The sequence below is a fragment of the Achroia grisella genome, unplaced genomic scaffold (genome assembly GCF_030625045.1).
Source record: "Achroia grisella isolate CSIRO2021 unplaced genomic scaffold, CSIRO_AGI_Agris_v1 utg402, whole genome shotgun sequence".
In the NCBI taxonomy this organism is placed as follows: Eukaryota; Metazoa; Arthropoda; class Insecta; order Lepidoptera; family Pyralidae; genus Achroia; species Achroia grisella.
In genome coordinates, this window is record NW_026712841.1 from 2,136,313 (window position 1) to 2,159,718 (window position 23,406).

General features: G+C 30.1%; 3 protein-coding genes across 5 annotated transcripts in view; 2 read left to right on the forward strand and 1 right to left on the reverse strand.

Annotated features, from left to right (window-relative positions):
- Positions 1-977: 977 nt before the first annotated feature.
- Positions 978-23,406, reverse strand: part of LOC131844312 (uncharacterized) — a 138,728-nt gene continuing 116,299 nt past the window's right edge. For all 3 annotated transcript variants that reach the window (XM_059193165.1, XM_059193167.1, XM_059193166.1), the window contains exons 8-11: positions 20,878-21,052; positions 20,491-20,606; positions 19,755-19,869; positions 978-1,580 (exon numbers count right to left, since the gene is read on the reverse strand). In XM_059193165.1, coding sequence (XP_059049148.1) covers positions 1,078-1,580; positions 19,755-19,869; positions 20,491-20,606; positions 20,878-21,052 — 909 coding nt within the window. In that variant the 3' untranslated portion in view covers positions 978-1,077. The remainder of the gene's footprint in view (positions 1,581-19,754; positions 19,870-20,490; positions 20,607-20,877; positions 21,053-23,406) is intronic.
- On the forward strand, positions 3,058-11,245 carry LOC131844316 (uncharacterized). The gene is made up of 6 exons (XM_059193172.1): positions 3,058-3,193; positions 6,168-6,305; positions 6,668-6,807; positions 7,336-7,491; positions 8,005-8,091; positions 9,458-11,245. The coding sequence occupies exons 2-6, from the start codon at positions 6,172-6,174 to the stop codon at positions 9,607-9,609; spliced, it is 669 nt and encodes a 222-aa protein (XP_059049155.1). The 5' UTR covers positions 3,058-3,193; positions 6,168-6,171; the 3' UTR covers positions 9,610-11,245.
- LOC131844314 (uncharacterized) lies at positions 14,810-19,555 on the forward strand. The gene is made up of 5 exons (XM_059193170.1): positions 14,810-14,976; positions 15,204-15,412; positions 16,471-16,666; positions 17,157-17,285; positions 17,863-19,555. The coding sequence occupies exons 1-5, from the start codon at positions 14,940-14,942 to the stop codon at positions 18,018-18,020; spliced, it is 729 nt and encodes a 242-aa protein (XP_059049153.1). The 5' UTR covers positions 14,810-14,939; the 3' UTR covers positions 18,021-19,555.

Genomic DNA, 23,406 nt, shown 5'->3' on the forward strand with positions numbered 1-23,406 from the left:
AATCCATCCTTGTTTGATGAAATATAATGTATTAAAAATTTTTAATGTTTACAATCAATCTCATTCATGAAATTTTTGATTTTTTTATATTTAAAAATAATTTGTTATATATTATATGTTTTGTGTATATACATGTGTCCCCTAAATAGTCTTTAAGAAGATTAATGTGAAATTAATTTTACACACAAAATTGCATTTAGTACATAGTATTTACATCTTTAAGATTGAAGATTTTTTATCCAATTCCCATTATTTTATATGACCCTTATGTCCATAATAATATCAAATATAGTGACCATGGAACCGTTGGATATAAAACAATAATAATAGTCATGATATTTTGGTTAATTCTATATTCAATGATTGTATATACCTAGAATAACAAAATCCTGATCAATTTAATAATTGGTTTTTTTTACTTATTATTGACCAATTTCTATATTTAATAAAATGAGTTTCTCCGTTGTATAAATATTTTTTTCAAGGCAACTTCCCTTCAGTTTGTATTTTAATTGCAATAGCACATTTGTTCCATTATTTTTATTATTGTGCGGGATTATACTAAACTACGAAGGGAATTAATCATGGACCAATTTGAATTCAATTAATGAGTAATAATTGAATTACCTTTCATATTTTCTCATAATTTGTCAAATGTAAACGGTCGTAATATTGAATAGTTTTAATGATTTGTATGCCTGTTACTCACACTACAACACATTATAATCTATATTTTTTTAATGTAGTTTAAATACTTGTCAGTTTGTTTGCAAGTATACAGGATAGGTACATTAATATTAATATAAAGAGAAAAGATTTAGTGTCTGAACCTAATGAAACTACTGGACCGATGGTGAACAAAGTCGAAAGGGATCCCGTATGAAAAAAACTTGGATAATGTATGAAAAAAATACCAAAAAATTCATATATCGCGTACACTACAGTAATATATAGGACATCAATATCGAGGTGTGTATAAGCGTGTCTTCTGATTTTTGTAATATCTGGGCGAAGCCAAGTTATATAATTAAAATACTCGTGGTTACTTATTTATTTTAATATCAATTGGCACTTAACTTACTTGCTTATTAAATTATCTAATTGAAAAAATTTCGCATTTTTACGATAAACATTTAATTCAGTTGGCACAGTGGTTGACGTAAGTAGAGCAGCTTTAGCGGTTTGAAATCCCATAGCCACGCAATACGATTCATCTAAACCAGAGAGCAGTCCAAAAATGTAACCCCCGGCAAAACTGTCTCCTGCTCCGGACACGTTTATTATTTTATCTACGGTTTCTGCTGGGTACAATCGAACATCGGGCTCTCCGTTTCCTCTGTTTTTAATAATTATCACCCCTTTAGCTCCCATTGTGACTATAAGAACTTGAATGTCCTTTAGAACTTTAGCCAGTTCTATTATTTCTGAAACCTCGTCGGTAGTATGGCTTGTGTTTATTGTAGGCGAAACATATTTTGCCATTGCACGTAGTTCTGATATATTTGGCGATGTATACATTAGATGACATCTAAAGTTTAGTGGTTTTATTGCTTTTCTTATGTCCGTTGGTTCAAAGAATACTGAAATAAAAATAAAATTAATAGAATCATAAGGGCTTTAGGGAGCGGAGGAAAATAGGAGTGGGCGTTAAACACGTCATGGCTAAATCGAGGGTGATTGAACGAGACTAGCGAGAAGCGACTTAACATTATTTGTCAAATGCCATTGTACTTTATGCAATCTGTAGATTTTAATACGACATAAATTTGTATGGATAAGAAGGGCCGTAACATACAGGTGTTTATTATTTTTGAAAACAGATGCAGTGACAGTGCAGCCCTGTAGATGCCTCTCAGAAGGCGGTTTTTCCATTCATGACTGATTAGTATTCCTACTTGTAGTGTATACGCTGTTATTACTCAAGTAAATGGGAGGAAGAAGGGATTGCTAGTAATGGGGACTAGCGAGTATGAACGGCCACCACGCGGTTACTCTAGAATAAATTAATGGAAAGTAGTATGATTATGAAATTAGTCTAGTCAGTTAGCTCAAGGTGACAAATTAACTAAGTATTAACAACGACGGTGATGAGTGGGTATCGCGTAGATTTTAATATAAATACATACGTTTTTTGTAAGTGTATAGGTAGTTAGGTACATATTGTATTGTAAATGTTTTGTATCGTGCGAGGAATTGAAGTTGCAACCATCGGAATTAATGCGGTATTTTTAACCGCTAAGCTATAGAAGCCGGCATACAATATGTAAGTATTAATATTTATTCATAGTTTTCTAATTTAAAAATATTCAATATAATTCATAACTGATTCGATACGTTTGGCACATTTTCAAAGAAGTATAGCATAATCCGTAATTTCTATGTGGTAACACTATCTCTTGTAGGGTTCCCAACTTATAGAATATCTCCCTAGTTTTAAGAGAAACAGTTGAATGAAATTTCATTGCATTAACTTACGAAAGAGTAACCCGTTTTGTTAGAATTTAATAGTTCACACACTGTTTAATGGTGTTATACTTTAATTTTAGTTTACTAGTTTAAATGGTAATATAAATAAGGTGTGCACCATAGCAATTGTAACTGTTACATTGCTTCTACAAAAATTGTAAAATAAGCGATTGTAGCGGCTTTTCAAAATATAGCCCCCGTGCCCGTGTCATTGAAGGTATATGATTTCACTCTGTAAGTTATTAGTTTAAATTATTAGGCTTTATTTTATGGATAATTTTGGTCAAAGGATATTTTTTTATTTGTTTTGAACTTTCCACTTGTCACTAGACGAACATGTATCGTGGGAATTCGCAAAAGTATTGCCAGATGTTATTCAACATTTTGGATCAGTGAGTTAGAGTATAAAAACATTTGAGGTCAATTATACATTACATATATAAAAAACAGCATTTAAAATTGATGTATACGTCCCACTAAATACATTTTTTTTGATAAGATGTACATAATCCATATTAATATAATGCAGTTGTGGGTAAATACATATAGAAACTGGTAACCCTGCCCTGCCCATTTTAAAAATATATTGTCTGACTTTCTTGGTCGTGTAGACGTTTAATTTCTATACGGTAAACAATTTCTGTATTTTAATCTTAAAATATTCTTTTGTTATAAAGGTATAACCTTGTCGTACCCGTACCCATATCATATTGGATTTAAAGTTGTGGTAAGTTAATTTGTTTAATAATTATTATTTTGTTGGCATCTTCGATTTAAGTATTAACAGTGTTAGGAAATTAATGTACATTCTTTCCGAATAACTTAATGGTTATTATTAAATAGATAATATTTATAATTAGAAAGAGCTGTACTAAATTTATATTATTAATGGTGGAATAATAAATTTTACTGTCACAGGTTAATACTAAAAATTAACTCCCATATTCATGTAAATAAAACTACATATTTAAGTTTCGAATATATTATCACTTTCTTTCAAATTAAGCTAAATAGCTAGAAAGAAAGAATTAGAAGAGTTCCATACCACAATAGAATAGTTTGGTTACAAAAACAATTTGTTTATTCAATGATTGGTGTTTTTAGTGGTGTTTTACTTATTAAATTTATGTTTCTGCGGTGATCAAAAGTAATTTTTTTGGTAATTGTAAATGGAAAGTTTGGGAAGATGACTGGACCAAGGATTGTGTGTTAGAAAAATTTGTTGTCTTCAATAAATTATTTAAATCGAAATTTGATTCAGTATTATTCTGCGAGTTATCATACTGATAAACATAATATAATATAATATATATAGACATAATACATTCTTCATAAATTTATAGAGAATCATCCTTAAACTCTTGTTTACACAAGAGTTACCTTAACACAGGTATTTTTGGGTTTCTTATTTTTGGGTATTTTCTGTTCTTACTACTTTTTTATATCTTTATGTATCATATGTTACACATGTATGAATATGTTTGTATTGTTATGTAAACATGAAACCAACCGTATACCGATTCCCATTGTTATTATTCAATGGGAAATCATCCATATCAGTTCAGAATTTGCAAACATAGACCATTTTTGCAGGAAATTTTAGTTGCTTATGAATGTCAAGTTCTTTATATGGATATTTCCATTCCCACTAGTCTTTTCAGTCTAAAATTGAGAACTGGTAGGAAACTAAATTTTTTTTTAATAACATATTATTGTACTTATTCGAGGGTCTATGTAGACACTCTTATCACAAACCACAAAATTTCTATGTGCACACACACATGCCTGCTTGTCATTTAAGTAATCTTTAAGTGTGTAATATGCCTAGCTCAATAAACACAATTTCAGAGAAATTTTGAAGTTATTTAAAGTTAATTTCAGAATATCATTTATATTATTAGGAAACCAACTGTTACCTCAGACTTTGTATGCATCAAATTTAATATTTTGTAATTAAAATATATATAATTTCTAAAATATAAGCTCTACCTTTATTGATAATGATTCCTTATAACTTTAGCAAGTGAAAGTGCTGTCAAAATAAATACACCTGTTTTAGAGATTAATAAGAACAAAGAGACAGACAAACAGAATGTTTTAATTTTTTTTCAAATTAAGTACCATATACTTTTATGTGCATTTAGTGAAAAGTTATTAATTGGAACAGACATTTAAATTTTATTCGTTTGTATAGATTTTATACCCATTGTCACAAAGAACCTATCAACTTTTTCTAAACAATACTTAGGAACAGTGAGTTTCTCTTTTATCTTAGCATTTTTGTTATAAATATGGCTGTAGGAGTATATAATATAAATAAATATACACAAGAAAATATAATCAAAGTGGGAATCTTCATTATCTATCTTTATTATTTACAGTTTTCTGCTGAACATGACTTATGTTCAGCAGTAAACTGTTCTGTGCCGATCTTATAGTGCATGACGGTGTGATCTTATAGTGCAGAGGGGTTAGCTTTTTTTTTTTTTATTTTATGCACCAAATCATTCTAACCGCTTTATGCACACTATGCTTGATTAGACATGCTCCCAATTTTAGAATATATTTCGATTTTTGACAATAATTCTTAGCAGAATTATTATACTTGCTAATAATTCTTTATGTCATCATTTCATTTCTCTAATTGAATATCCATTGGAATCTGATCTATAAACCCTAATGGCATTTTGTTTATATGTTGTAACTAGAACAGTATAAAGTTTTATAAGGGTTATTGCCAACAATCCATGGGAACCATCGTAATAAATTCTTGGTGAATTTGTCAGGATGAGCTAACTGACCTGACCTCATGTTCATCGTATCATATTCCACTGGTGCCCCGACAGCGTAGACCGTTAACGCAGGTGGGTGCACCATTCCATTCATCCATAAAAAATACATAGGCTTATTAATTCTTGTTCTTGGTCCTATTCTAATTTAGCCATGAGTCTTTAGTAAAATATAAGAAATTTGCATTGATGGACGTACAATGACGTACATTATAATGGGTTAAATTCTAAAGTTATCTTTTTAAATTTTTAATTCGAAACCCCTACAATATTAGAAAAACAGTTTTCCAATTTTTCTTTTTTTATGGTTCGTTGAAAACGGACCTCCGACGATTGAATTTCGTCAACATCAAAAATTTAATTGCAATTTGACTACGGAACCTTATTCAAAACGTAATTACTAAAAAATAACGGCCCCCAAAAAGGATTTTAAATATAAATATCTTGCCTATCAATTTCTCACAATAACAACGCGTGTGAACTTTTTAACATTGTGTTTCTTGGTGAATGTTATTACCTACCTAAGTGCACACACTACTCGAGTGTGTGGATTGTGAAACATTGGACGTTTGTTATTCCTCTCAGATTTACAACCTTGCGTTTGGTGTAAAATAGCACAACCGTCTATGGCTCCATGTACCTTCAAAACTTGCTTACTTACCGTTCTTACTAATTAACATGTCCTAAATTGTAACAATGTGGCTATTTCGAAGGAGCATAGCTTTTAAAATGTATGTCGAGCTGTATTTCTCAATAACTCATTACCGTCTGAATGAGTCAAGAGGATGATTTATATTTATGTACTCATAGGTATCTATTACTGTACTGAATTTACTTTAAAGATTGCTCCCATTCTTATTATATAATACTTATGTAAGTACTGTTTTCCATGAGGCGTTTTTATTGTTATAGAACAATGAAGAATAGAAGTTTAGCTGGTAATTGTGGCATTGGTGTGTTCATTATTGCCCTTGTCACAGTGGCATTGGCATTTGGCACGCCTAGTTGGCTGGTCAGCGACTCGAGAATAAGAGGCGCTAAGCTGGACAGGTCTGTAATTAGATGATTATGATGATATTTTTAGTCTATAAGTATCTACTGCACTATTTAATAACGTAGGATAATTCATACATCACCATCTAGTCCTAAAATAATGAGAGGTTGTATTATGGGCACTAAACACTAATAGAAATACTGAAATGCATTATTTTCTTGATAATACATACATAATATACATAGAAAACACCCAAACTAATACGAACAATCACACTCATGAGTACACAAATATTTCTATCGTGTGAGGATACGAACCCGTGGCCATCGGAAGTAAGGCGGTGTGCTAAACCGCTAGAACATGAGGTCGTCATACATACATACATACATTTCACGTAAGTCATAAAATTGTATTTCAGACTTGGTTTATGGAGCCACTGCTTCAGGTCACTCCCTGATCCATTAGACCAATACCAGAGGAGGTTTTTCGTTGGTTGTCGATGGGTATATGATCCATTCACTACAGGATATGACAGAATTCGCGGCTACCTACTTCCGGGTAATTAAGATTAACATAGTCATTATGTGCGAGTTGTAGTAGGTGTTAAATTAATTACTTTTAGCGTCCAAGTAATGTAACAATTAACGTCTACCCAGATACTAGTACATACAGTCGTTAACAAAAGTTTAGAATTACATGGTTTATTTTATTGTTATGTTATGTTTTTATTACATATTTTGAATACTAATCAACTTTTCACGAAGTATGTCATATCAATTGTTGTTATTTAAGTTTACCATCTAAACCTAATAGTTAATCTTTGAAGATTGCACAGGATGGCCAACTGAGTTATTGTCAATATTTGTTTATTTTTTTGTAATTTGTTTAGTTATATTATCAGTATGGAGTCATGTTTCGGAACATGACAATAGTAATAATATTAGTATATATAAAATGTCGTATTAATATATTCTCAATAAAAAAAAATACAAAATATAATTTAGACTTCCGAAACGTATAAAAGAAAATTAATTGAAAACCTTCGCTTAAGTTTGTTGAATATGTATTGGTTTTTTCTTTTCGCAGGTTTTATGATTGCTACACAGTTTTTCTTTACACTATGTTTGCTCGGAATCTTAATTTCGACCATTCTGGTATTAGTATTCTTTCTCTGCTGTGGTCCAGATCAAGACAGATTTGTTTTGTTAATTAAATCCATTGGATACATCATGTTGTTTTCAGGTTAGTCTTATTATATCACTAGTCTCTCTATTCCTAGAGAACATACACTACGCGTACTCTATGTATGTCATTACAAATAACTATGTGTGGATATGGCAAATTTTATTGATTTATTTTCATAAGGACATATATTACTTTTAAAGATATTCAATTGCACATTATTCGCCTCTACCTAAACTTTATATGATGAAGAAAGAAAAACTGATCGGCCAGTTTACTCTACAAACGAGTTCCGATCCAATGACGTTGGTTTGCAGTTTCTCTTTGTACTCTTGTATTACGGTAGCTAAATATTAAATGAATATTTCGTGGTCAATGAAAAGAACCAACTGACATTGTTATCGATTTATTTGGTCTAGTCTATAGAATTGAAAAAGAAACTAATAAAATGGATGGGATTGAATCCATGTTGAGATATTGAGAGTAGACCTGCTGTTCAATATTTGTTACATTTTCAAATATGCACCGTCGGCATGATTTTAAATTTTAATTCTGGAATTAATTTTTCCCTAGGAATATGTGGGGCCATTGCTGTGATAGTTTTCGCTTGCTTTGGGAACGCGGATGAATGGATGCCGGACCACCCGAATAATTATTTAGGTATGTATGTCATTATTTTTAGAGCCACATGACGTACGTGACCTTTTATCTTCTAGTTGAGATAGTAAACCATATTATCTCAACTAGAAGACAAAAGGTCGGATTAGAATCTGTCTAAAATAAAAATAGAAATCATAATATACCCAATATACCCAGAAACATTTTGCGTTCGCCATGGCGTCATTAGTTGATAAATGATAATACATCTGACTTCCCTATCGCGGATTGCTGTAATCGAGGTATATTATATCTCATCCTACAACCAAAACACAGTTTACGAGTACAAAGCAAGCTTCTTGGCGACTCACGGCTCACGGTTTTTTATAAAATAGACCCAGGTCTATTTAAGCTTAATTTTCAGTACTCATCCTAACATCAATACAAAATCATTTATTCATGTAAGACATTGTAACCACATATGAATGTATTTTTTTTTTTTTATTAATAGTTTTTCCTATGTTTCTGTTCAGTATATTGAGTCAAACGAGAAGAACTGTACTGATTTGATTTTTGAACTGTACTGTACTTTACTGAACTGTATTTGATTTTTTTTTAAAGACTGTTTATTTACATCGTGTACTTATATGTTGTCTATGTCTAACATTAAATGAAAATCCCGTGCATGGACGACTATTGTTATCCACGCTCGTCATTTAAGTATTCGTTTAGTGAGTAATAGGCTTTGCTCAGTAAATATGATGTAACAGTTGTTTTGAATTTATTTAGGGGTAATTTCAATATATCCTTTGGTATCTTATTGTAAACTTTTATACCTATTCTCATAAAAGACCTATTGACTTTTTTTTAAATGATACTTAGATACAGCAAGTTTGTCTTTAAATCTAGTAATAATGTTACGAATATGGCTAATTCTTAAATAATTGAAGAATTTTACGTTTTTAGTAACGATATCGTACTTAAGCAATTTATTCGAACTCACATCTCTAAAAGTTGTGAATAATACAAAATATATTCATACAGGTAGTATGTAGAAAACTGAATAATTTACGTGATGTTATTACATTTATGGTAGCGTGGGAAAATATAATATTATGTCAGTTTCTCACAGCTTCACCTTGAACGCAACCTTATTATACAAGGAAAATATCTCAATACATTTTGTAGTATGGCACGTTTTGACACGTACCTAGTCAGCAACCTACAAACGACATTATTAGGTTGCGTCCATATAAATTACTACTTGTTACCCGCGGATTAGTCTGTTTTTCTTTTTTAATAAAAAAGTAGCGCATGTTTTTCGAATGAAAAAAAGATTATAAGACTATTCAAAAGCTGATATTATGTTTATTTGAATAAAAATATTATATCTATTTCTTTCTATTTCAATTCGTTTCTTGTATTACAGGATGGTCGTTTGGTCTGGGCGTAGTCGGCACTGTTGCTTGCATCGTCACATCAGCACTATTTCTAACTGAATCCAACATTCAAATGAAGAAACGTAAAAGAATAAAAGAATCACAAACCCGTTTTGAAATGGAATACGAATCGAAAGCGTAATTCAGAGTTCATAATTGTAATTGGGTCTCGTTAACGAACGTTTGTTAATAACCATAGAGACGTAATAGTAGTACAGTATATGGACCACAGTGTTCAAAACAAATATGAACGAACATATTTTGACATTTTTAATGAATTTTGTATGTCATTGAAATCAGCTGGTCTATTTTGGAACTAATCTCAACGTAGTTAAGTTTAAACTGAATTAATCTATAAAACATGTTATTCTTTCAATGATCGCTAAATATATAATTAATACCTTCGAAACTGCACAATTAAATCGGAATTAGATTCCAAAGTAGGCCGACTGATTTCTAATGGTGTGTTGTGACTAATAATATTTGTAAGGAATTATATAATTATTACCTTATATACATATGACAATGAGTGTTGTGCCATTTTTATGGTATCACGTGCTTTAATGTTAACATTCCAGTGTCTTTGAAGTTTAAATAGATTATTAACAAGATGTTATATTAATATTACAATCTATTTATTGTCGTTTTGATATGTATTGACAAGGTAGGCACTAACCTTGTTTCCATCCACTTTTCTGTATGAAGTCCCGTGTAAAACGGAAATGGAGCTTTATCTAGCAGACCTAGTTTTGGTAATCACATTTGATAGGTATAAGGATAGGTAAGAATTACTTTACAGAGTTTTATAATATTTTATTGTCATTATGATTTAAAAAAAGAACCTCCCTCATTGATAATGACTCCAAACGTATAATAAATACGCTATTTTTAATTTTCAAGTTTTTTCACATGAGGAAACTAAAATAAAACACTTAATAGTGACTAGGTATTTGTATGAGTTTTTAGTTTATGTGAACGAGGGGATTCGTATTATTGATAAGATTCGTTTTAGTCTTTTACTTGATAGGTATATTTATAATTAATTTTAGAATTTTGATCACAAATAATTATAATAATCAATTAATCGATTCTCCCAAATCAGTTTGGTTCAAAAAATAAATTCCATAAAAGAGTTTAGTTAAGTTAGTCACTTGATTAATTAGTGCCAATAGTGAAAAAATATGTATAAAATATGTGTTTATGGACTTAAACAATTTTTAGTATAAATATATGCACTGACTGATTTACAAACAAATATCATTGATGAAGTTTTAATAGAAGAATTTGCATTTTCAATTAGTGCATTGTTTGAATAGTTTTGTACATGCGCCCAAGTAGAAAGTATGTAATGCACAACTGATGAATTAACGGCTTACACAAGTATTTCTACTTACGTATTATTCAGAAAACAGCAATTTCATATTAATGTTAAATAATAAAAAAATCATATTAATAAAGAATGAACATGAAACTAAAATGACGGGCGCATATAGAATAGAGCATGGGATTTAAATTTATTACATATAAAAGTAAAAAAATATTGCGATTTCGAATTCTATTTGTTTAAGGCCGCTCTATTTGCGCGTGGAACAATTTTTTACTTGTTCCCCTAGAATATTCGGAAAAATTCTTAGTAGGTCTCCCTTATAAAAACATCTTCTATTCAAAAGTGTTTATATCCAGTCGTTTATAAGAAAGACTGATCCATGGCATTATGTGGAATTGAGCATAAAGAAATAAGAGAGAATATCTATACTCCGTTCCAAAAATTACAAAAAGATAAACAAAGAGGTCCCTAACGCGGCCGTATGCGGTCTAGTTACCACCGATGTACACCAACTGAACAGCATTTGGTGTACATTAAAAAATTAATCACTTGAATATTTTAATTAGTTTCACTAAATTAATTATACAGTATTATGTATTTAGTACAATATTATATATTTAGTATGACTGAATAAAAACAATCTAAGATTGACATAGTAAATTTCATAATAACAGAAATTTTTCATTTTCAATTGAACACGACACCACACAGTTTAAAGATTGTAAAAAATATTTTTAAAGTATTAAAATTGTTTAGTTTCGTGAATACCTACTAGCACCGCCATTGGCTTTTTACTGCTAGCCTGTATATATATTATGCGAAGTAATTATTATTATTAATATTGTCAATTTAAACGCCGTCCATTTTTAATATTCATAGTAACTAAGAAGTTAAGTATTTTTTGTAAAAAATTTTATGATTAAGAATAAACCTTAGGAAAAAAATATAAGAATCTCTGTAACTGCCCTCCACCATTTTTTATTCTATTTTAATTAAATAACATTTAGTACAAGTGTTTTTTTTATCTTTCAAAATTATCACTTACATAAGGTAAAGGGCCATATTATGGAACATTGTACTAGTTTATGAAACAAGTGATAAAAATCCGAATTACAAATAATTTCTAACGTATTCAGTATTTATAATATTATCTATATGATCTTTAATAACCTATTTATTGATTAAATTAATTTATTTTTGTAAACACCTTAAAATGTATAGGAAAAAAAAATAGATGAAATGCCCGTGTCAGGTTGCATGAAAAAAGACTGTCTTTTAGAGTTAGAGAATGACACGTGTCATCACAATTGTTTTAACAATTTGAAATATTTGTCAATGATACAAAAATACTTGAAACATGTCAATCAAAAGTTTGACTTATTATCTATTGATTGATAATGAATTTAAAGTACTTTAATAAGGTATTTATTTTTTATTTAGGTGTTTCATAATTGCCGCAAAAATTTCTAAACAGACCGTATTTATGGAACAGTATATTCAGTGTTCCACATCCCCCTCACATTCGATTTTCTTAGTTGTCCGTAATTATGAAACAGCAAAAAGTGGACAATATTTAGTTAATTTCGTGTTAATCATTGTTAATTAATTACAACAAAGCAATTTACGTTAGAACAGTTTATATTTCTAAAAATTTGCATTTAGATATGTACATAGATTGTAAAATTCTATGAAAATGAAAAACTAACCTCAAAAATGAATAAGCTGGATGATAAATATTGTTTTATATTAATTAAAATATATACTTAAGTGGAAAACCTGCCTGAAAAAATTAATAACACTTTATTTAATTCAAAATTTTTACGAAGCACCTACATATCACATTTTTATAGATGTTTTTAAATTAATAATTTTTGTAGGTAGATACATTTTTTTTATAGAATTTGATATCTTTATTCTATAGATTTATTTTATATTGTTATTTTTATTTTTGATTGTTTGGTATAATTTTTATAATTTGATATTGGTTGGTTTTCCTGAAATAAATAAACAAACTGTCAAAGAAGTGACGTTGGTAAATTTGAATTTTTAGTGAAAGAACAGAACAGTAAGAAAATAATTTGATTAATAATCAAGTCGAATGATAAAACTAATGATTACATGACACTTAACAATGATTGTCATTCTTCTAATAAATATTCTCCTCTGATAAATACCAGTACCCAGTCTCAACAAAGCAGCCATTCCTGAGGTAATTACTGTATGAAATTATAGTATAAAATGAACCTTAGATATGGTTACTGAAGCTCATTCTGGTATTTATGAAAGTAGTAATTTAAATTGACTAAATTTAACTAATATTTTGAAGCGTAATGTTGGTGATGAATTAATATTTGAGTTGAATTTGAAGTCAAGAAAAAATAGATTAAAGCTGAGTCATCAGGTAAACTCAAACTACCTTCTGCTGGCACATCTGATCGATGGATGCAATATGACTAAAAAAAAGAAACTGATCGTAAAACTAAAGAAGAAAAGCTACATAAAAGAAAACAATTACTAAATGAGAAAAAAGTGATAGCTGATGAACGGAAAAAGCTACTAGAGAACGCATTACTACAAAGGATCAAAGAAGAAATGAAATAGTTGAATTTTTGGTTTAATTAAATGTATATTCGGTTTTTATATCTTGTTTATTAATGCTAAGATTTGAAACTGTTTTTGTCATACTTACTTTGTAAGTGAATATTTATTTATTGCTTGTTTATTCGTATAATTTTTAAATCTAACTGTATTAATAATTAGTAATAAAACTTTTGATACTATGAATAAATAAATTAGTAACTGAAAAATGTTTTTAATGCGAGTACTTCAGTTCATTTTGAGTTCCATAATTTGGGACATTCCCGATGGAACACCCGTACGTGTTGCTTTAGACTGTTTCATAAATACGGCCGTATGTACTTGTCTGTTATTTTATTCAATTTATTAGCATTTTCAACTAAAACTCACTTGATAATAATTATTATCACTTCAGTAGATATCAGGCAAACTATTAACTTAGAAAAATTTAATGTTTCAACTCTATTTTTTTTTAAACAATGTAAAATATTCAACTCCTACTCAAAAGGTGTTTCATAATATGGCCCTTTACCTTACGTAATTATAATCGTTACCACGAACTTATAAATATTATAACCACTAAAGAATACTTTATGAAAGACGGATTATTACTCCTTATGGATATAATAGCTCATTTGTAGAGAAATTTGGTAGGTATGTGGGTATTTTGTTATATAGATATTAATTGGATTTGTAAAATAAATAACATTTTTTTTTCAAGAATTGCATGTATTGGTCACCTCACTTGGTTACTTTTTTAAACAACAAATTAAATGCCAGTAGACACGCGCTAATGATCTCCATTAGTAGTTAGTAATGAGAAATGATGACCCCATTGCTAGTAATGTACCAAGTCAGACTGGCCTCCACGCGGTTCCCTTGGAAATCATTGTGATAGAATCCTGGTGAATTTGTCACAATGGGCTAATTGACCTGACTGGCCAGTTACTGACTGACCTGTTAAGTAATCGACTTATGAATGATTTATTAAATATATAAAGTATATATATGTACGATTTATTGTTTTGTGTATTTTAATCAATTGAAAAATCAAGACAAGGCGATGTGGATGTTTAATAGTATTTTCCTTCGTACTCTGAAAACTAACTTATTTTGAATGTAAGATAAGGGAGGGATTGCTCGTCATTGATAAGGGGTTCATTTTTACATGTGGCCTCGGACAGTGCGATTTCAGAAGAGCTTCTTCCCGCGTATACTTTTCTATAGAGACGATAGGCGCGTATAGGTCGGTACGTGATATGGTGTTTCAGGCGGCCTTTAGCTATGGTAAACGTTTACCTTCAGAGGGGCCATATGCTGGATTGCCACCATCGTGGTATAAAATTAAAAAAGATAAACGCAATAGTTACTGTCAATATGACAACTATACTGACTGACATTTGTCATATTGATTGATTACAACGTCAGTTACGTTACTTACCGAAGTCGTCAGTTGGTATTGCAAATTTATTGTTTGTTTAGAATTTGTATTCTTTGATTACTAAATTAATAAAAAATAACGGTATAAATCTAATTTACATACACTTATAATAATATTAGGTACAACAATGACGGCTACCGATAATGAATATCCCAAAGCTTCAAGTAAGTTAATATATGGTCACGCCCATTAATCTATATTATTATTAATTTAAAAAAAACTACAATTTATTTAATATACTTGTAAGTTTACTAGTTGATATTCAATAAATTCATTCTTAATTCATTTGTAGTTCTGTTAGTTTGTATGCTACCAAAGAATGCTTCTTATGAACGAAACATTTTTCCTTGTTCCTTTTGATAAAATATACTATATTATTACATTATTTTAGATACAATATTGATTGGCGCGAGCATCACTTATGTGGCTGGTTTATTCCTGTTGCTTTCCTTTGCTGGCCCGTACTGGATAGAATCATACCCTGAAATGTTTTCCTCTTTCAAGCACATGGGGTTGTGGGAGTATTGTTTTGACCGGTTTAGATTCCCATCATATCAATTTGATAAGCTGTTCCATGGATGTCATTATATTTTTAGTCAGGTACTTTTATGTTTTATTACTTTTGCTTTGTTTTTAAATATTTAGATTGTATGTATTTAATTAAAGAATATTATTAATTTAGTAATATAGGTATATACATAGGTATACACGCATACAGTATGTGAAAAAGTAAGATTACCTGGGAGAAGTGGTCTATTGTAGGAAATTGACAGATAAAGAAAGAAACAAAAAAATAGCCAGTGGAGAGAATGGTTTTTATGAGTTGATGCAATTGAAAGAGATAATGATCTTTATGAGATATTATAGACAGATTGAGATTATTAGCTACTATCATGATGGGGCTTTATTGAAATGGACAGAAACAAGAAAATATAAGAGTAACAACACATTCACATAGACATTCTCTACAGATAGACTTGTAAAATGGAGATGGACTGGCAGAATGCACCGAAGTAATCTACAAAAGTGGAGTAGATGTGTAACAGAATACTATTCAAATGAAACAATAAAAAAATTGACTACAGAGGCACCAGAAAGATGAGATAAAGCTAGCAGTTGGTTGCTAGTATAGAAGAAACGCCACAAAAAAAGAGAGAATTACAGAAGGCACATGGCACTCTGTACTTCTGATATAAAATAATTAATAGAATATACATATAATAAAATTAAAATATATAATGTTGTTACTAATAATAACAATAATTTTATTTCTTATTGCAATAATTGGAGCAACTAACATATAGTATATAAACATGATTAACAAGGATTATTTATTAGTAAATTCTGGTTGTTAAGATATTTAATAATAATGTCATAATTTCACAAGCTGTTGTATAAAGTATATATTAATTTTAAGGCACCTCATCCTATGCCTTAAATTTTATGTCTGATTAAATATAAAGCATAGGAAGTTTTTGAGACAATAAATTGAACAAATCTATAACTTGAGTCAAGTCTTCCAGCCAAGCTATTATATCTAATAAAAAGTATAAATTTATACATATTTTTGTTTGAAAGATAATTTGACTTTAAGCTACATTATGTAAAAATGTATTTAAAAATTATATCTAAGAATGATTTGTTTGATTTTTCTGCAGGAATTTTATGTAATAAGAGAGTGGCTTCTTCCTGGTTGGCTAATGGCAGTGCAATCATTTGTCACATTAGCCTTGATGCTGTCTCTGATATCTCAAGTTCTACTGGCATGTGTCATAGTAAGATGGCCATTACGTACTGTTCTGCGTTATGAATGGGTTCTTGTATCTGCTGCATTTGTTATGGTGACAATTTCAAGTATGTATATCATTTTTAGATAACTACTAGATGAGTCTGCGGTTTCACCCGCATGAAATTTCAATAAAAAATATAGCCTATGTAGTATTCTGATGCATATGTATATTACTGTAAACTTTCATCAATTTCCATTTAGTAGTTTTTTCGTAAAAGAGTAACAAATATCCATACTAGCAAACTTTCATGTTTGTAATATTATTAAGATATGATGTAATTAGACTTATTATAAACATACACTTTTACGAAATTTTTCAGAGTGAGCCCTGCTTTGTTAATTTCTTCTATTGATTTGAATTCCGCTTATTTTATATGCAATAAAGTATAAATAAATAAATAAGTACAATAATATTTACCTGCCTATGTTTACTTAACTGAAACATTTATTTATGGATTAAAAACCTCAGTGGTTTTGAATTTAAATTTAATATATGAAACAGGAGTAAGAAACTCCTGTTTCATATATTAAATTGGACAATATTTTTATTTTTAGGTGTTTTCTTGTTTCTGGGAGTGGCAGTGTTTGGAGGAAACTGTTATAGACGGGACTGGTTGTTGTATCCTTCATTCAATGTTCTCTCGTGGTCCTATGCTTTTGCTGTTATTGCTTTTATTATGTTCGGTAAGTTATTATATATATTTTTTTTATTTATTAAAACTTGCTAAAAAGAAAGGTGCATATGGCGGAGTTAACAACTTATTGCATTCTCTTACAGTCAACCATAGGACAAACAGATTAAGTGGATTTGATTTATTTTAGATAATTTAATATATTGTCATACTTATTATATTTAAAGTAATTATATCATATTAACTGAACAAAAGAAGCTGACTTACTGGCTGATCATGTTGTGAGGTTGCATTGTACATAATGTACAAAACTACTTGAACGTAACTCTAAAATGTAATCTTATTTTTTAAATTTTACATGAGGCATTTTTCATTTCCTTGTAATGTTACAAATATTACAGGCACTGCATATGCATATTATATATACACATCTGTGTTTAACTCCTAAACAGCTGGACCAATTTGAATGAAATTTTGTGTGTATGCTTAGATCGATTCTTAATGGTTTGAAAATATGGACCCGGAAGGTGGCGATTCTATTCTGGGCAGGACGTCGTCTGCCAGGTCTGCCAGGTCTGCTAGTAAACTATACTTGTTTATTGTAAAATATGTTTTAATATATCCTTTAGGTGCTGCCGCCATCCTCTTATACCTAGAATCGCGGAAACTGTATGAGCTACGGCTTGAAGCTAAGAACCTCGTGGCTCAGATGCAACATAGTCAACCTGAGCACGCCTTACAGCAGTTGCGTGATCAGTTGCAACAACAACGTCAGTGGAATATGTAGACACTGTGAAACATATTGTTGTTCCGTGATGTTTGTACGTTCTTTCGTATTGCTCCAACCATAATGTATGTAATGTTCACTTGCAAAAATTAATTCTATTTCTATCACATTACTTTTTCAAATGAGCACACTTTCATATTTTATATATATTTTTAAACAAGTAGCATTGAAATCTGATTTATATAAATGAAACATTTTAAAGTACCTATAAGTAACGGTTTATAGTGATCGTTATTGATTTAAAGTTTATTCTTATATTATCTTTATATATGTAACAGTATTATTATTATTTATCGGATGAAAGTGTTATATGTAATTTTTCATTTAGTGATGAACCTCTTAAGTCTATTTTCAATAACGTATGGTGGAAAATGAAAAATGAATAATTATTTAAAACAAATACTAAATATTTTCCCTATACATTTATATAGCTTTAGAACATTTGGACGATTTGTGGTATATACCACTTAATAAACTAAATTTTCAAAAGAGAATAATGTGGCGTGCCTTACTCAAATTTATAAAAATGATTAAATTTATTGCCTTTAGCTATAAAAATCACTACATCCTGTTATGAATGTTTAATAGAGTTTCAAAATAGTATTACTAAAGGGGTGTATTCTTATAATATGCATTTATGTTTTTACTCAAATTTAAGTTAATGTATGATGGTTGCATGTTGAGAAATGTAGAAATATTTGCAACCCAGGTGTACCATAGATAGAACTATTTTAGTATTGGTACTATTTTAATATGAGATCATATCATAGGGATGTTATAGTGACGAATTCCTATTACTTACAAATAACTATTTTCATGGAGACTTATTATTTTATTTTATAAAGCATGACTGATACCTCCGCCCACTGAAATGTACTTATTACTTATTTGGAGACTGAGTGCAAAATAATAATTAATACCTCACTTCAGATTTATTCTCAAATCTTTGAATCTCGCTGTAATTTGTGTGTCAGTTTATTATTTGCTTGATTGGACTTAAATGCACTAATATTATATTAGTGACATATTAGGATACTAGCGTCTTATAAATGACTTTCTCATATTTGAGTTTATTTTTAACATTAGTTTCATGTATGTATTATTTTAATTTTATTTTATGATTCTCGACAATTATTCTTGTATTATAGAATATAGTAATGCCGTAATATTGACTGATTTCAGTTTAATTATTAACAAGTTTACCTATATATTTTATTTTGACGCTTACGTACATTTTTATGAAGTCCTATTCTTCTCTAACATATTATTAATCTATATTAATTATAATGAATATATATTAATATAATTTGTTATAATTATACTTAATATTATTTAAATATTACACACGTTACAAATAATTACTTAACTCATATCCTTTGTCGAGAGTCAATTTAGTTTTAGTATTAGACTAATCCGTCCAATTAAACTAGTATATATTAGTGTATATTCCCATTTGATGGATAAGCATGATGTACTGAGATATTATGTATATATTTGAGTGGAAATATATTTTTACCTAAAAAAATCTGTATAATTTATTTTTGATAGTCCACAATGCTTTTGGGATAGACATCAAAGATAATTTACTGTTATCCTCATAGTTTTGTAAATTATTGTAATTTAATGAATGATTATTATTAGTGTTTTCTTTTTTGGTTAAGTTATTTATATAGTTGATATTATTTATATATTGGCTGTTTATAGAGATATTGATTTTCTTATGGTTATAGTTACCTGGTTTATTAAGTTTGTTGCATTGTTCTATTACGTGGACCATCGTCGTCTGCGGGACGTTACCATCTAGTATTACAAGTGGTGCCCGCACTAGTAAATCCATGTGTTTGTTTACCTACAAAAAAGAAAATTGTCAAGAATAATAAAAAGTAACTAAGAAACAATAAGCAGGAGGATTATGCCCGCGGTGGTTTTAAATAGAATATAAAGGGGGGAAGGGAATTATTAGTAATGTACTGATGATTACTAGCAAGGCACCATGTCAGGCTGACCTCCACGCCGTTCCTCCTGGAAACCATCGTGGTAAATTCATCAGGAATCTACAACGATGGTTTCCGGCTAACTGACCTGTCCTCGTGCTCATCCTATCATTCTCCACTGGGGTTCCAGCGTAAACTGTTAGCGTAGACGGGAGAACAATACCATTATCATCCATTAAAAAACCCATATAAAAATATAAATTGTCTATATACTTGCTATGGCATGGCCCTTTGGTCGTAATTGTAATAGTAAATGTAAACGGAACTTATGCTTCATTTTCTGCACTTAGCCTATCTTGACCATAGGTAGGCCTATTCGTGTCTACGAAGTATGAGCTTGTAAACTACAAGATCTTTATTTTAAAAAGCTGCTATTAGGTCAGTACCTAAAATTTTATCTATAATCTTAGCAGCAGATTATTGAGTTGAATTAAACGCGACATCTATGTAAATTATTGTACACATAAAGTACGTACAAGGTCAATGGTGATATAGTCGTATAGCGTCATGTCCCCTAGACCCAGTTGGCACTCGCCACTGGAATCCAACACAGCCGCATAACTCGGAGTTCTGCCACCTTTCACGACAGAATCTATAAGTTCAAATATTGTATTAATAATAAGATTTCTTGTAGATATTATACTCGGTTAAAGTTTTAATCGAGTCAGCCTACCTCTTGATTATTTGTTATGTTCTGGAGGGCGATCCATGGCAGTGAAATTACATACAGTTAATTTTGTTATGTTGTTGTTTATGACTTAGGAGACGGTAACTACTTACCATCAAGAATGGAATATTTAATTAACAATTATTACGTCCAAAACTGGTTAATATAGCATTCCATTTAAAATAATAAAAAATACCCTTTAATATAAGTCCTGGAACATTATCAGCCAAGTATTGTCCGTCAGCATCGTCCCCTATGGCCGTCAACAGGCGAGTTCTGCCTCGCTGCAGTCGCCATAGAACCTCCGCGATATTTCGTCCCACGCCGCCCGCACACTGTGCTGTCTTGCATGGGTGGGTGCTGCCGTCTAACTAGAAACGAAAATTAAATTATAACTTCTTTTGTGCTGAAAATAGCTATAAGGGTAAATTGAACTTTTCTAAAAAGTTATCATTAATTTTATCTGAATGTTAGTGAACATTTTAAATATACTATCCATGAATAGAATTGAATTATATATATATATATATATCTCTATAACTTTTTAATATATTTTCATTTAATTTGATTAGGTATATTGTTACGGCAAAGGTAAGTTTATTCATTTAACATTAAATACGTCTATAACAGGTCGGATATGTTTATATCTATGTACCTATTTGAATTTTTCATTTACAATAAGTTAATAATAATCCAAATACAATATCTACTATAATTTATATACAGGTACAAAACATACAATAATGAATTAGAACCTGGAACTTAATATCGCAAATTATTATGGTTCACGATGTATTAAACGAAATGTACCTATTTGTCACAGCAATTTATGCGCCCTAAATGCATGTTAATACTACAACTAGCAACTTTATAATAATAGAGTGGGATATATAAAATAGGTAGGTACCTATGTTATAACAGAGTCTTATTTATAAAACTATTGGCTAATCGGGAATTATAATTTGGTTTGATCTTTTAAATTGACTAGTAGGTACAACTATAATCGATTCCTTAGAATGAAGTATGGCCCCATTATTTCAGGTACTTTTCAAATTTTAGTTAAATCGTGAAATTGAGATTTTACATTTATTTTTATAGTGCCGCAGTCAGAAGGTCTATGGTGGTAAAATAGCAATGACTATTTGTTTACTAATATTCAGGGACTGCTATTGTTTCTAAAATTTGTAATGACATTTGGCTTTTTGCTTGACATGTTTATTTACTTTCTTTTACGATTATATTGTTGGATGTATTTGTCTAAAGTTTGTTACATAGCACGGTATATCATCTCATCTGAGTAACACTTACCTATAACTATAGCAAGACGTTGTCAAATTAGATTAGATTTTACCACCATGTTAAAAGAATTGGGCAATTATGTTATGACATTTTGCCCAAGGTGCGCCGGACATACTATACCGGAATGGGACTTAGATTGGAGTTCCTTATTGCTTCCCACAGTTAATTAAACTTTTGTATGTACCTAATGATATTTTTAGCTATAATGTAACAAATAAGAACAGCCTAAATTAGTTAGAGGTACATAGGTATAGAAACCGATTAGAATAATAATTTAAATGAGTAAGTGTAGTATGGAGTCAATATGAAAGTACCTATATCTAATATTACAATAAAATTACATTTATTAGATTAAAATAGAAAGTTGCCTAGAAATTGGTAAATACATCTCAGAAGGGACTCTAAAAAAAGAATTCATGTTTCTTCATGTTTCATCATATTTCATTCGTAGAAAGTGCCTTAGGTATTCCCCTACTTTTTATAATATCATGTATCTAACTATATAGAAATGCATGTTGGTACTTATTAAGTATAAAATTACTTAAATTTAAAATAGTTGTGTTTTTGGTCTCTGACGTACCTATAACATAACACTTCAATTCCGCTTTCACAAACAGTTTGGTCATGTTTTTGGTATTTCGACTTCCAGATCTTTATCCAAATAATAAATGTCTATTTAGTATTCAGAAATGGCGGGATACAAATGTATTTAGGTCTGTGGGCAAAGTTTGTATATAGGTATACATCTGTGGATGCATAACTATTAAGCACTAGATTTTAACCATGACTTCATCTGCTTTTTTTTAAGATAAGACACTTTATACGTGATATCGTCTATATTTATATTAAATTAAGATCTGTTTAGTTTTTTAGCCTTGGACCGGTAACAAGACGACAGACAGTGCAGAGGTAGACGGTAAGATGTGGTTTGCGTGGGACTGAGTAAGTCTCAACTACAACATTTCAGCTGCCATGCAGTGTGCTCTGTAAGGGTTTCGGTTGTAGTATGTAAATTAGGCAGTGAAATTACTAGATAAGAGGCATTGACATGTCTCATCCGCATCATCTCATCATTATCTAAGTCCTCGTCATCAATGTTCTCTGGAATGGACACTCATGAGTGGTATTGCGGGTGTCATATAATTGCATGATTTCAGTATCGTTGTTCATGTAGGTATATATATAGGCAATATTTGCGGCTTAGAACACAATATTTGTAGCCTGTAATAGACCCACATGAATAAAGATATTTTGAGTTTGAATTTAAATACGACGGTCAGCTTATTTGCCTTTCCAATTAAATAAAAATCTTGCAGATAGACTGGCGGTAGCAGATAAATAAACAGGAGTCTAGTAGTATTAGTATAGAAGTATGTACTATACAGTATTATCTGAAGGGTGAGGTGTAGATATATTTAGGTGGTAG

Bases quoted from the DNA above. Each gene is read 5' to 3' on its own strand.
- LOC131844316 (XM_059193172.1), top strand. From the start codon at position 6,172: ATGAAGAATAGAAGTTTAGCTGGTAATTGTGGCATTGGTGTGTTCATT. The intron at 6,808-7,335 runs GTAATTAAGATT...TTCTTTTCGCAG, and splicing joins TCGCGGCTACCTACTTCCGG to GTTTTATGATTGCTACACAG. The intron at 8,092-9,457 runs GTATGTATGTCA...CTTGTATTACAG, and splicing joins CCACCCGAATAATTATTTAG to GATGGTCGTTTGGTCTGGGC.
- LOC131844314 (XM_059193170.1), top strand. From the start codon at position 14,940: ATGACGGCTACCGATAATGAATATCCCAAAGCTTCAA. The intron at 15,413-16,470 runs GTACTTTTATGT...ATTTTTCTGCAG, and splicing joins GTCATTATATTTTTAGTCAG to GAATTTTATGTAATAAGAGA. The intron at 17,286-17,862 runs GTAAGTTATTAT...TATATCCTTTAG, and splicing joins TATTGCTTTTATTATGTTCG to GTGCTGCCGCCATCCTCTTA.